General features: G+C 40.7%; 1 protein-coding gene across 1 annotated transcript in view; it reads right to left on the reverse strand.

Annotated features, from left to right (window-relative positions):
* Positions 1-13,280: 13,280 nt before the first annotated feature.
* rnf13 (ring finger protein 13) overlaps positions 13,281-14,281 on the reverse strand; it is a 36,556-nt gene continuing 35,555 nt past the window's right edge. Inside the window, exon 10 of the mRNA XM_060941133.1 lies at positions 13,281-14,278. Within this exon, the coding sequence (XP_060797116.1) occupies positions 13,935-14,278 (344 nt within the window). The 3' untranslated portion in view covers positions 13,281-13,934. The remainder of the gene's footprint in view (positions 14,279-14,281) is intronic.

The raw sequence follows: 14,281 nt of genomic DNA on the forward strand, positions 1-14,281 counted from the left end.
TGTGAGAATCTGATGATGTTTTAGGTCATATTTATGCAGAAATATAGAAAATTCTAAAGGGTTCACAAACTTTCAAGCACCACTGTACCCCCCAACGGCTCCCCAGGCTGCTCTGAGTATGTTGTACATCGCTCTGGATAAGAACCTCCGCTAGATGCCTATAATGTAAAGGTAGGAAACAGAAGAAAAGACCTGAACTGGACATGGAATAAGATAAAGGCAAAAGGACAAATGAGTTCAAGTTCGTTCAGTTCAGATTTATTTATTTAGTTGTTGTTTTTTTACTCTGGATATTGTTGCAAGGTAGCTTCTTTTTTAGATTTAGATCCTTAAATGGCAAGGAAAAACTCCTTGAGATGGCATGAGGAAGAAACCTCGAAAGCAACCCAACTTGGAATGGAACCCATCCTCATTTGACTGACAACAGATGTTAAGATTATTAATCTTTACTCAGAATAAACATATTGTGTAAATCATTCAGTGGCAGTTTATTTCAGGGGAAACTTCCGTCTTTTATCATGTCAGAACACAGCATTTGGTTTCTGTACAAAATCCCAACTCATAATGACATCACTGACTCTATCCTATCATTCACTGGAATTTCACTAGAAGTGTTCATATTCAAAAAAGATTTTTAATGTCATCTTTTTATGCTATCCCTCAAACCTGAAGCACAATTTTAACACTTATTAATAAGAAAAATATTCAATTCATATATTTGTTGCAGTATGACTGAGTTTTCTGAGCACTGTTGAGCTGTAATGCTTTGGGAATGAAGACTTTAGGCATTTCTAAACTATGATAGACTATAATGTTGGAACCAATTTCCATATGTGAGCCTATTCCCATAATGTCATGTTCATTCTAGTATTGTGATCCTAGTCCTGGGTATGACTTTAAACTGCAACCGGTGGGGAGTCTCAGGTCCGGGAAGACTTGAGTTTTGGGGAAAGTGGAGTTTCCCCTTAATCACCATTGCTCCCAGGTCTGCTCTGACCCAGAGTGGTAGCACCTGCCTGGGTTCTCACTATGGGTTAAATAGTACATCACCAATAAGGCATTGGTAGCAGGGCGCTTTTTGGTGCAGTGTGGCAGATGAACCCAACATGGTCAATGACACACCACCTGATGGCATGCTGAAGAGCCACTCAAATGGCCAATGGATGGTATCACTCGGCCAGTCAGTTGCCACTGCGAGGCAACTTCCATACCCGTCAGGTCAGTGGCACTTGGCATCAGGTCTGGAGGTCCAGAGAGACAACACGATGGGGGCACGACATCATTTGTCTTACCGTACTGTGCAAGGCGCTTCATTAGGAAAGGAGAATAAGTTTGGTGCGGGCCTCGCAGCCCATCTGTGTTTCTGCACATCCTAATTAAGCAGTCATCATTGCTAGTGATAGACTGCTGATGACGACGATGAGTATTGTGATCCATCTTCCAAAAAAAAGTGATATTTATTCCAAAACTGGAAGACAGATGACAATGTGACATGATATGCAAGTGGAGTTTTATATGTCAAAATTGTTATTAAAGTTCTGGTTTGATATTTTAGACCACATTTGAGGAATTACATTTTCACCAATAACAAATTTTGATCTATATGACAAATTTGGACATCAGTGCATATTAAGATTACAGTTTTGGAGCCACTTGTTAAATTGACATTTTTCAGATAAAAAAAACAACAACAAAAAAAAAAACACTTAGAAAAGTAAAATCACAGAAACAACCATATCAACTCTTAAACCGGTATTTAATTTCATTGGATTTTGGTAATATTTGGGCACGTGTTTGAACGGCTTGCAATTAGCAATATACACATTTGTGAAGAATGTTTCTTTTAGGGGTGGCACAGTGGTGTAGTGGTTAGCGCTGTTGCCTCACAGCAAGGTCTGGGTTCGAGCCCCATGGCTGGTGAGGGCCTTTCTGTGTGGAGTTTGCATGTTCTCCCCGTGTCCGCCTGGGTTTCCTGCGGGTGCTCCGGTTTCCCCCACAGTTCAAAGACATGCAGGTTAGGTTAACTGGTGGCTCTAAATTGAGTGTGAATGGTTGTCTATGTGTTGGCCCTCTAATGACCTGGCGACTTGTCCAGGGTGTACCCCACCTTTTGCCCGTAGTCAGCTGGGATGGGCTCCAGCTTGCCTGCGACCCTGTACAACAGGATAAAGTGGCTAGAGATAATGAGATGAGATGTTTCATTTAGACTTCCACGGATACTTACGGTATAGATGCAATAGTTCCTTCACAGGACTTTTACTTTTTGGAACTACAACACCGAATAAGCGCTTAATGCTTCAAGATATTCAAAACACCATAAAACATGGTCTAATACAAATAGACTGGTACCAAAATTCAAAAAAGTGCTTATTTAAGGAGTTAAAGGCATTTTTGAGACAAAGTCGGCCAACAGTCTTATTTTGTCAATTTGGGTGTACCAAATTCAAATCTGCAATATGCCGAGCTCTATCTGACCTCTGTTGACCTCTAGAGGTCATTGAACTTTGGGCCTGTAAACGTCTCAGCTGAACCCAGTTTCTCAGCTTTCTAAGGAATGAAATGTACTAAAATGATTAACGAAGTTAGCAAATGGCCTTGTTTGTTAAATGTTTGGGTGCCGAATTCATTTTTCATTTGTAAAACGACATATGACCTCTGATAACCTCAAGGTCATTAAACTTGGCCTATAGGCCTATGCATTTAACAGCATTTTTAAACTGACTTTACTCCCCCAAAAAGAATATGAACAGACAAAAAACAAATAGAAAGGAACAAATACAACATTAAATGCCAGTCCATGTACATGTGACTTACTTTTCACAATGAGAATGCCTAGGCGATCACCTTACATAACATTGCATTATACATAACATTACATGACATAACATTGTTTTAAACAGGGTAAAGCCTTTACAAAAAACAAACAAAGAAAAAAACTCTCATATATACTAACCCTGATTAACCTGTATACCCTGTATGCCCCCACATTTTGTATGCTGCTGAATCGGTCCTTTTTTCAGTAGCTTTGTATAAACAATAACCGCTAAATGTAATGCAACGTTATGTAAGGTCAGGGGTTAAATTGGGATTGGTTATGTGGGGGGGCTCTGCCTCGTACCTGCCCCCGCCGCCCTGCCCCAATATCTCATCTCATCTCATTACCTCTAGCCGCTTTATCCTTCTACAGGGTCGCAGGCAAGCTGGAGCCTATCCCAGCTGACTATGGGCGAAAGGTGGGGTACACCCTGGACAAGTCGCCAGGTCATCACAGGGCTGACACATAGACACAGACAACCATTCACACTCACATTCACACCTATGGTCAATTTAGAGTCACCAGTTAACCTAACCTGCATGTCTTTGGACTGTGGGGGAAACCGGAGCACCCGGAGGAAACCCACGCGGACACGGGGAGAACATGCAAACTCTGCACAGAAAGGCCCTCGCCGGCCCCGGGGCTCGAACCCAGGACCTTCTTGCTGTGAGGCGACAGCGCTAACCACTACACCACCGTGCCGCCCCTGCCCCAATATACTTTTTGGAAAATAACCCTGTAATTTGATAACCATATCATATTGCACAGAGATATACACCTTATCTGTGTGTTGTAGGCCTATGTGTGTCTTGTAGTGCCCCCCTACACATTATGGCAGTTTGAATGTAGATTGGTTGGCCAATGTAACATTGTACAGGTTGTTGTACATTGGTTTGAAGGAAATGATTAGTGGGGGGTCTGGGGGTCCTCCCCCAGAAGTTTTTTATTATCATACATGTTATTTGCTGAATTCTGGTGCATTTTAATAAGTTGTTAGCTGACTTTACAGAGGTAGGTTGAGCAATATCATGTTAAATCTTGTCACATGCCTACAGGTGAAAAATGTGAAGGAGAAATGTTCAGTGAGAAAATTTGAAGGCTTGCACAATCTTAAACCAAAACAGTTGATTTATTTTGGAGGATAAATGTTAAATATGCCAAAACACTGTCAGTCAAATTGTCAATCAAATATATTCATGCAGTGAATGCAACCAAATACAAACAACACTATAACATTGGAAGCATTTATTATTATTGTTATTATGTATTCAATTATTTATTTGGCATGTGGTGCTTTTTGTATTGTCTAGAACATACATAAGATGAGCATATTATAGCAGCAAAATAGAAGCACAATCATTTGAATGCAGCAAAAGTTTTGCTGCATTCAAATGATTGTGCTTCTATTTTGCTGCTATAATATGCTCATATGTATGTTTAGGCTCAACTTTTGGTCAATCTCAGTAGCTAACTTTAACTGACATCTCCCCCTTCCCCCTGGCTAATTTCTGTCGATAACTGGGGACTATGGAAATTGAACTCGCCAAATGCACAGACAGTTCGTTCAAGCACCTCTGATGGATTAGGATCTTATGCAGGTAAAAGGGGAGACGGTGTACGGAGAAAATTATAAACAAGTCACAACGCTGAAACACAAGCCCAAAAACCCGCAAACCACGACTTCTGATTTTTTTTTAAAGCGAGCTCACAAAAAAAGAAACCCCAAAGTCGCTTATAAAAAGCGGAATTGGCAACCCACGCAGTGTTCCAGAAACCAGAATCTCTGATCGCAAGTTCTGTTCTAAATAGCTTTGACAGGTCGTCTTGTTATCAGGAAAACTATGATCTATCTCATAAAAGTCATGGGTTTATTGATTAATAAAACGATATTTAATTATTCAGAACTGAAAATCGTGAAAAGGGTTTGTTGCTTTTGATGTGTGCGTGATCATATGCCATCCGCTCCGAGCTTATGTGCCGGGGCTCAGCCCCGGACAGCCCCGGCCCAATTTAACCCCTGTGTAAGGTGATCGCCTAGGCACTCTCATTGTGAAAAGTAAGTCAATGTACATGGACTGGCATTTAATGTTGTATTTGTTCCTTTCTATTTGTTTTTTGTCTGTTCATATTCTTTTTGGGGGAGTAAAGTCAGTTTAAAAATGCCGTTAAATGCATAGGCCTATAGGCCAAGTTTAATGACCTTGAGGTTATCAGGGGTCATATGTTGTTTTACAAATGAAAAATGAATTCAGCACCCAAACATTTACCAACAAGGCCATTTGCTAACTACATTAATCATTTTAGTACATTTCATTCCTTAGAAAGCTGAGAAACTGGGTTCAGCTGAGACGTTTACAGGCCCAAAGTTCAATGACCTCTAGAGGTCAACAGAGGTCAGATAGAGCTCGGCATATTGCAGATTTGAATTCAGCACACCCAAATTGACAAAATAAGACTGTTGGCCGACTTTGTCTCAAAAATGCCTTTGGGTGTCACAATTCTGGATTTTGGTACCAGTCTAAAAGGCCTGGAAAATTCTGCTTCGAAAACCTTAAGCAGGAAATACACTTCATCTTTGTGCCTCTTGTAGTGGTGGTGAATTAACTTTATGGTTCCTCAAGTTCAGAGAGCAATAATTTTATACTTCTTCGAGTTCCAGTTGTGTGATAAATTCAGAAATTGCTGTATTTCCAAAATTGTCATCCAAATTCCAACGTGGTAATCCATCACAAAATTAGAATCCAAGATTACAAATTCATTGATCACAAAGTTGGAACACAGATCACATTTCTCCAAATTACATGATAATTTTGGTCTTTGACACAATTTCAGGAATTTCTATAACAGTCTTGGAGATTTGATTACAGTTACACCACAATTTTGGAAATTATTTTAATTGATTGTAAAAGTTCAAAATTTAGTGCAAAGAAACACTTCACTGACACAAACGGCAGGGTTTTTCCCTTTATTTTACTTTTATTCCACTTAGAATCCAGGTTCGATCATTACATGATTAGGATTTTCTTTTTTGAATACATGATAATGCTTTACAAAAGAACAATGTGAATCATACGGCGATCTCTGAAACATAAAAAGCTGCTATGCATTGGTCTATGGACATGCAACCCACCTGACCAACCTCAGCTCAAGCCTGACAGTCTGGACTAAAAAAAAAAAGAAAAAAGAAAAAAAAAAATTGTGATGGGTATTGACGTGCAACTCCACAGAGGCAGTACCGAACTCAGGTTGGAACTGGGAATCCTGGAACTCTGAGAAGACTAAGAAAGTAGCACCACTGTGTCTGCCACCAGTAATTTTCAACCCCATGAAAGGGATATCTAATTTTTTTTTAATTTCACAACTTTTGATAGTCTGACTCGAGACTGCAAAACTTGTTTGCCAAAAGCCATGGAAATAAAGGGACAAATTTCAATGTGGCCAGATTAGCTGAATCCCCATGACACAGTGACCAAAGCCTTCATCAGCACCCTGAGACAGAACTTTGACAGAACTGTAACTACAAAACAAATTCCCAAGACACCTCAGTAAAGATTTAAGACATATTTAACATTATTTAAATGTGTACAATACAATTTTACAGCCTTTTACTGAACTGTCCACAGACAGAACCCATTTGATTCAAATGAACGTTACTTGTAGACTGGCTTGTTTTTGAGGCTCGGATTCAACCCATTCTATTCAAGTGAACAGTCAATTAAATAAATTTGATAAAGGTTGGTTGTGATTTCTATTGCTGTAACTATAAAAAATATATTATGGGCAGTGCTTAGGGTTCCCACATTAATAACCACTGCAATAAGTGATAAGACAGCACAGTCTGGATGTTGAGGGAATGACTGGAGTCTCAGTGTGCACAACTCCCCCCCCTTCAGCCAACAGGGAATGGGTTCCATTCTTGTCCACGCACCAAATTTTGAACCGTTCAGAGCATTCTGACCAAAAGTTAATTGGTTCCGAACCTGAAAAGTTGGTTCCCAGCTTGAACCAAACTATAGAGGATTTTGACGTGACGTCACGTGACGCCCTGCCATTTTGAAGGTCAAGCTAGCTAATGTCAACAACATAGTAGCTGGTATGTTACTGTAGCAATGTTTACGTTCAGTCATTTGGATGACTGTTAAAACCTTTCAGTCTCAAGTTTTTCCTTTACTGTATTTACTAGTTTACTGAGCTAGCGCGCTCGGGCAGGCTGGGAGCGAGCGCCTGCCCGAGCTAGCACGCTCGCTCGCAGCCTGCCCGAGTGCACTAGCTCAGTAAACTAGTAAATACAGTAAAGGAAAAACTTGAGACTGAAAGGTTTTAACAGTCATCCAAATGACTGAACGTAAACATTGCTACAGTAACATACCAGCTACTATGTTGTTGACATTAGCTAGTGCTAACAGCTAGTGCACTGCTACAACTACACCGACCCTAATACAGTTCTTGGTCATTGCCTGGTAACAGCAAATTTATAACGGGCCATGTCTCAACAGACTAATGGCCCTTTTCCACTACCCTTTTTCAGCTCACTTAAGCCCGACACGGCTCGCGTTTCGACTATCTAAGAACAGCACGACTCAGCTCGCTTCAGCCCTGCTCAGCCCCCAAAACTCGCACGGTTTTGGAGTGGGGCTGAAGCGAGCCAAACCGAGCCGAGTGGGGCTAGGGGCGTGAGCAGACACTCCCCTGTGCACTGATTGGTGAGGAGGAGTGTCCTCACATGCCCACACACGCCCCGCGAGCACGCTGGGATCTGTAAACACCGTAAACCCGGAAGAAGAAGAATTACGAATTACGAGAATTTCTGAAGCCTTATGCGCCTCGCCTCATCTATACGCTCTTGCCAGTATCTGTTGGCGTTGTCGGTGACAACAAGCCACAGCACCAAGACCAGCAACACTAACGACTCCATGTCCTCCATGTTTATTGTTTACTATCCGGGTCGTGAGACTACCGCTTAAAAGGTCACTGATGTCACTGTTTGCGCCGCCTAACGACATCACGTAACGTCCACCCACTTTCGCTAACTCCACCCAATGTGTCCACCCACTTCCAGCCAGCACGGTTCAGCGCGGTTGTAGTCGAAATGCAACTCCAACAGCCCCGCTCAGCTCGACTCAGCCCAACTCAGCACGGCACGGCTCAGCCGCGTTGGTAGTGGAAAAGCAGCATAAGAAGTTATTTCAATGACATTTAATAACATTTTGTTTACCCTGAGGACCGAAAGTAAATGAAAATGTGAACAAACCTTAGCTGTAATAAGATGGCGACCACCGGCTCCAGGGACGACCCGCTGATGTAGGCATGTTACCCAGCCTGGTTTTTAACGACATAGGTATACAGATCATGTGGGCCGAAGTCAGGTAAAGACGAGGGCTTTGTGTACTTCCGTACGTCAGTGAACAATCCTGGTGGAAGCAGGTAAACGTCGTTCTCTAAGCCTGCTAACCTCAATTTTTGCAAATACCTCTCCCTCTGCTCGCCCTGTAAATGCCCTACGTCGCTGGATAGTGAATGTGTTTTCTGCATCTCGCTCCTTTTTCTTTTATGTTTTTCCCTGGTATTTCCCACACGCCTGACCGCAGGTCAGGAAGATCACCCGCGCTGCAGCGCTGCAAAGCCAGAAAAAGATAGCCTGGTAACGTGTACGGATCACGTACACCAGCATCATTGATTTTCTGGTGATATCGCTTCTTACTCGCGTCATCTAGGCCGGATAAAATACTCGACAATGAGACTTCATCATGATCAACAGTGTATCGCTACCAGTAGTCGCCATATTTGTGACCGTCAAAATGGCGCCGTCTACTTGTTGACATGGCAACGGTCACGTGGGTCGAAAACCTCTATAGCTGGTTTTTCCAGCACAAACCATATCATCAGTGGGCATCATTAGTTTGGAAAGGAAGTAGGGCGCAGCAATGGAGAACGCAATGTAAGAGGATACATCTTCAGAAAAAAAAGGACAAAAAACAAATATCTACACTAAACCAACAGAACAAAAATTCACAGGTAATCAATGCGCAATGCCATCTTGCTACTACTGTTTACTCCCACTGTAAATTGTGCAACGCTTTTTGTTCATGATGCATCCTTGATTACAGTGGTTTGGCTCAAAACTGGTAAAAATGTGGGCTGGTTTTCTAGCTGGCACAGAAGTTTAAAGAATCCTGAATGGAACCGGTTCGAGAACCCGTTCCATTTGTTGAAAAGGGGTACATGATCAACAAACAGCATGAAACTTCACAAGTAGATTTAGCGGCATGCAACGAGCATGCCAGCACACGCTCAAACTCAATTAAATATCTAACTGGATCAGAGTTTGTTTTTCACACTCAAGACTGGCTTCATTCATTTTATATATCACAAAAACAAAATCAACACATCATAAAACAGGTGGTGCATTGCAGGTCATTTTTTGGCCTAGTTGGAGCACGTTCAAGTTAAAATGCTTGAGTGCCACTGTTATTTTAGTCATTCCCTCAAATACAGGAGGCTGCGAAAGTAGGTATACAGTAAGGATTATTCCAGTATTATAATAGTGGTGCTAGGTTTCATTTAATACTAACGTTTTGTTTTTCTTTACTGTATACGTACTTCTGCAGCCCCCTCTATACACAGACCAACTCCATTCATCACCTACTCATCACTGTCACCTCTGGCTTGTTCATTAAGGATCTACATGTACATACAGATGTCTGTAATGCTCCTGCATGACAAAGTCTCGGCTACAGCACAATCAGGTGGACCAATTACTGTTAGTATTGAGTATCTGTATCCTACATCATATGAGTTTGCTTGTCTATCATGAAGAATAATGGAAATTATGTAACTATGTTGGATCTAAAATCCCTGAAAAAATTGTGGAAATCGATCAATCAGGTCCAAAGTTATGACTAATTATGTGATCCAAGTTTATCGTAAATTTGATTTAATGATGTTGCACTTGCTATTTATTGATATTTTAAATGTAAAAAAAAAAATGTTTAAATGAATTGCAAATATTAGTAAAATTCATGTTTTTCCTTTTATCACTATTTTTTTTCATGTTCATTGAGTAAATGTGTCACACGGTATTATCTCATCTCATCTCATTATCTGTAGCCGCTTTATCCTTCTACAGGGTCGCAGGCAAGCTGGAGCCTATCCCAGCTGACTACGGGCGAAAGGCGGGGTACACCCTGGACAAGTCGCCAGGTCATCACAGGGCTGACACATAGACACAGACAACCATTCACACTCACATTCACACCTACGGTCAATTTAGAGTCACCAGTTAACCTAACCTGCATGTCTTTGGACTGTGGGGGAAACCGGAGCACCCGGAGGAAACCCACGCGGACACGGGGAGAACATGCAAACTCCACACAGAAAGGCCCTCGCCGGCCACAGGGCTCGAACCCGGACCTTCTTGGTGTGAGGCGACAGCACTAACCACTACACCACCGTGCCACCCACACAGTATTATATTAAAAAAAAATTAAATCATGTGTCGAGTGTCATTTTGCATGATTATATATTTTCTGATGAAAACTACTCTTTATAAAAGACTGAAGTGTAAGATAGATCATCAAAATGTAATTTATAAGCAAGCATATGATGTCTCTGTTGTGTGTGAATCAGTAGTTAACCGATTGTTTACAAATACTAGGTCTTGTCACCTGATCCTGAACCCATGTAATTTTGCCTAAAAAAATCTGTCGTGTCCATAGGCCTGGGACTAAATCATAGAATGGATGCCATGTTTGATAATTATTGGTATGTTGCTATTTGTTGTTGGATACTTTTATCAGACATAAGCACTCAATATAAATTGGACTAATATATACAGTGATAAAACATGAATACTTGTTTGTCGTGTCCGTAGGCCCCAATCATTCTTGTTCCTATTCAGTGATTTACTCATATTTCTCCCATAAAATTCATCAATTTTGTTACAGATAAGTAAAACAATTTTATATATGAGCAAATGATTATACAATGAAAGGACAGTAATGGGGGGTGGCGCAGTGGTGTAGTGGTTAGCACTGTCGCCTCACAGCAAGAAGGTCCGGGTTCGAGCCCCGGGGCCGGCGAGGGCCTTTCTGTGCGGAGTTTGCATGTTCTCCCCGTGTCCACGTGGGTTTCCTCCGGGTGCTCCGGTTTCCCCCACAGTCCAAAGACATGCAGGTTAGGTTAACTGGTGACTCTAAATTGGCCGTAGGTGTGAATGTGAGTGTGAATGGTTGTCTGTGTCTATGTGTCAGCCCTGTGATGACCTGGCGACTTGTCCAGGGTGTACCCCGCCTTTCGCCCGTAGTCAGCTGGGATAGGCTCCAGCTTGCCTGCGACCCTGTAGAACAGGATAAAGCGGCTAGAGATAATGAGATGATTAGCACTGTAATGCTGCCTGTTTTTAGTGTACAATGCTAGTTGCCAAATCTCACATCAATTTATATAAATAATTTTTTTCGGTTATAAAATTAGTCAAAATCACATCATTCTTGTTTGTAGTGGCCGTAGGCCCAAAGCATTCTTGTTCCTATTCTGCAGTGATTTACCCATATTTATCCCATTAAATTTACAAATTTTTTTAAAAATAAGTAAACAAATTGTATACATATGCAAATACAACGAAGGAACAGTAATGGTACGAGTGTCAAATTAATGAAAATTATTTAACATGAGAGCAAACAAAGAATACATTTTAACATTTCGAGTCCTATGATTAACACTGACGTGCTGCCTGTTTTTAGTCTGCAATGCTAGTTGTCAAATCTCACATCAGCCAATATAAATACATTTTTTTGTTATAAAATCAGCAAAAATAAAATAGGCTACTTGTGTCCGTAAGTCCAAAGTTTCACTGCTCTTGTTCCCATTATTTAACATCAGTAAACATACATTCTGTATTTACAATGGCAGTAGCCTTATCTCACATCCACCTTCATAAAGATAAGTTTTTTTTTTTTTAAATCACTAAATAATTCCTGTATGAATGATGTACTTTGTGCAGATATGGGGTATTATGTACAGAACTACAGCACTTCCTACAAGTCCTGCCTTTACCTTTCAACTTGATCCAGAAATGTGTAATTTAAAAAATTAATTTTAAATACTGAGAGTAATTTACTTAATACTAAATCATAGGCTGGGATTGGGCAAAAACACATTAAAATAATATTAAGGAAGTAGGGAAATCAGCAAGCAAAATAAAAATGACAGTGAATTTAATACTACTTTTGTACTTGAAAAATATATTCATGTTATTTACCAGCTGGGAGGTCCGTATGGTGAAATACTGTGACCGAGGTCTTGAAAGTACTGAGCGAGGCCCTCTGGGCTGAGGTCAGTATTCAAGGCCGAGGTCACGGTATTTCACCATACGGACCGAAGTTAAGCTGGTAAATAATATATTTATTTTTTTCTTTATCAAATTCTAACAGAAAACGAGAGCGCCCGAAAGGGAAAACCGAGCCGAGCCGCCATTTTGAATCCTCGTTCACGGCTGTAATGTAAATGGCTTCCTCCTCGGAATACAAGTGCACTTCCATGGCAGGAAGAAAACTACATTTTGCTGCCTATGTAGTCCCCTATTTATACAAAATTGAGTCTTTCAGGATTCAGCCATGTTTTTGGTCGGCGTTAGCAAGTTAGAGGTTTTTAGCTTTCTCCTGAAATGTTTTATTTTATTTCTTCTTCCTCAGGGTAGTAAAACTCACTTTCGCTGTGAAGACTGCCGTTATTGCTATCCATGCTGTAAAATTAATGCTATTCTCCTGAGAAATGCGAAAATAAATGTTGACAAAAATTGCTACTATGTTTGTTGTTGTTGTGAACGAGCGAGTTGCCAGAGGTCTGTAACTAGGGTCCGTACCGTAGGATACAGACCCGCTCGCCAGCCAATCAGAGCGCAAGATTTGATGGAAACCAGACCACGAAAAAAAAAAAAAAAAAAAAAACAGTTAAGGGTTTATATGAAACAAGATCAAAAGGCAGGATACCATTCAGATTCCAGAATCTGTTAGTAGATAAAGCAATTTGAGTTTAGAAATTTCATTACGTTAGACCTAAGAAATACATAATGACATTTTGTTATGGATTTATAAGCATTTATTTCACATGTTCTGTTTTAAAGTTTATGAATAAAGGCTATTTTACACTAAATATTGTATATAATCATTGGCATTTATTGATAAATAAAACTTCATTATGAGTATATAGTGTCTGTTGGCCCTCAATACATGGCTCCATATATCTTTTTTTTTTTTTTTAAATGTAGGTCCGAATAAGAAAAAAAAAAAAAAATTAAAAAACCTTTTCAGTACCACATTCCCAATATCTTTGGCAGCAAAAATCACCACTTCTTGAAACTGCTTAATCAAATTTTGACCATTTTTGCAACACAATGCGTACACCTGTTTGTGCTGTAGCCGTCTATTCTTGTACATGCTACATCAAAAAAACAGATTCGCATAGTGTGTCTGTGATGGTACAAATTCTACAGCAGAACTGATTTATTAGAGGTGAAATTAAATTCAGCTGAATGGAAAAATAAAGTGAACACAAGAAGCGAGTGTTTAACAGTCACAAAGACAAACACCAGAACACACCCGGACAAACTGAATACTGCGGAGGGCGTGAGCGCTGATCATGCATTCATCAGAAGTTCTGTAGAAAGCAAATTAGATAATTTTAATAGTGTCACAATCAAAATGTTTGGCTTCGTTTTACAAAAGAAAAGCAACACTAGCTACCGTCTTGGCAAAAAAAAAAAAAAAAGATTAAAATTCCTATCAAAGAAAATAAAGTTAATAACTAAAGGTGCTACAGAAGACACGCGTGTGCCGAAAGTCAGTTAAACGATAGAGTAATATTCATCATCAGCACTTCAGAATAGGTTTCATTCGGGAGGAGCGTCCCTATGTAGGCAGAATATTTAGGTAAAGTCTGTTACATCCTTATTTTGGATAAATGTAAAGCTGCGTGTGTCTTTCTCAGAAATGACAAAATCAATCAAACCACCATCACTCTACCTTTGTGATAAAATCATAAACCATGCTCTCGCTGTGTGTGTTTTTGTGTGTAGATGAGCTATACTGTCACTTCAGACTGATTAGCAGTCGGATTGGCATGCTTAGGCATTGATGACATCAGGTCCTTCCTGCTGCAACAACACAACTGTTTCCACGGTGACCACCTCCCCTTCCCCCTCTTCCTCAGTGGAGTCAGACTCAGAGTCAGAATGGGAGCAGTCAGGAGGGCTGGTGGAGGCAGAGAGTGTGCTGGTGAGAGAGGGGGTGCGGATTCGGGCAGGGGGGTGTGGCCGGAGCAATGGCGTGCTTTCAGAAACCTCATCACTCTCATCTCCGCCGCTGCTCGAGTCGGATTCCGAACCAGCCGGAACCACTGTCTGCTTACACACAGGACACGTCCTCTTCGTCTTTGTTAGCCATGGGTCCACACACTTACAGTGATATGCTA

Source organism: Neoarius graeffei, chromosome 15 (genome assembly GCF_027579695.1).
Source record: "Neoarius graeffei isolate fNeoGra1 chromosome 15, fNeoGra1.pri, whole genome shotgun sequence".
Taxonomy (NCBI): domain Eukaryota; kingdom Metazoa; phylum Chordata; class Actinopteri; order Siluriformes; family Ariidae; genus Neoarius; species Neoarius graeffei.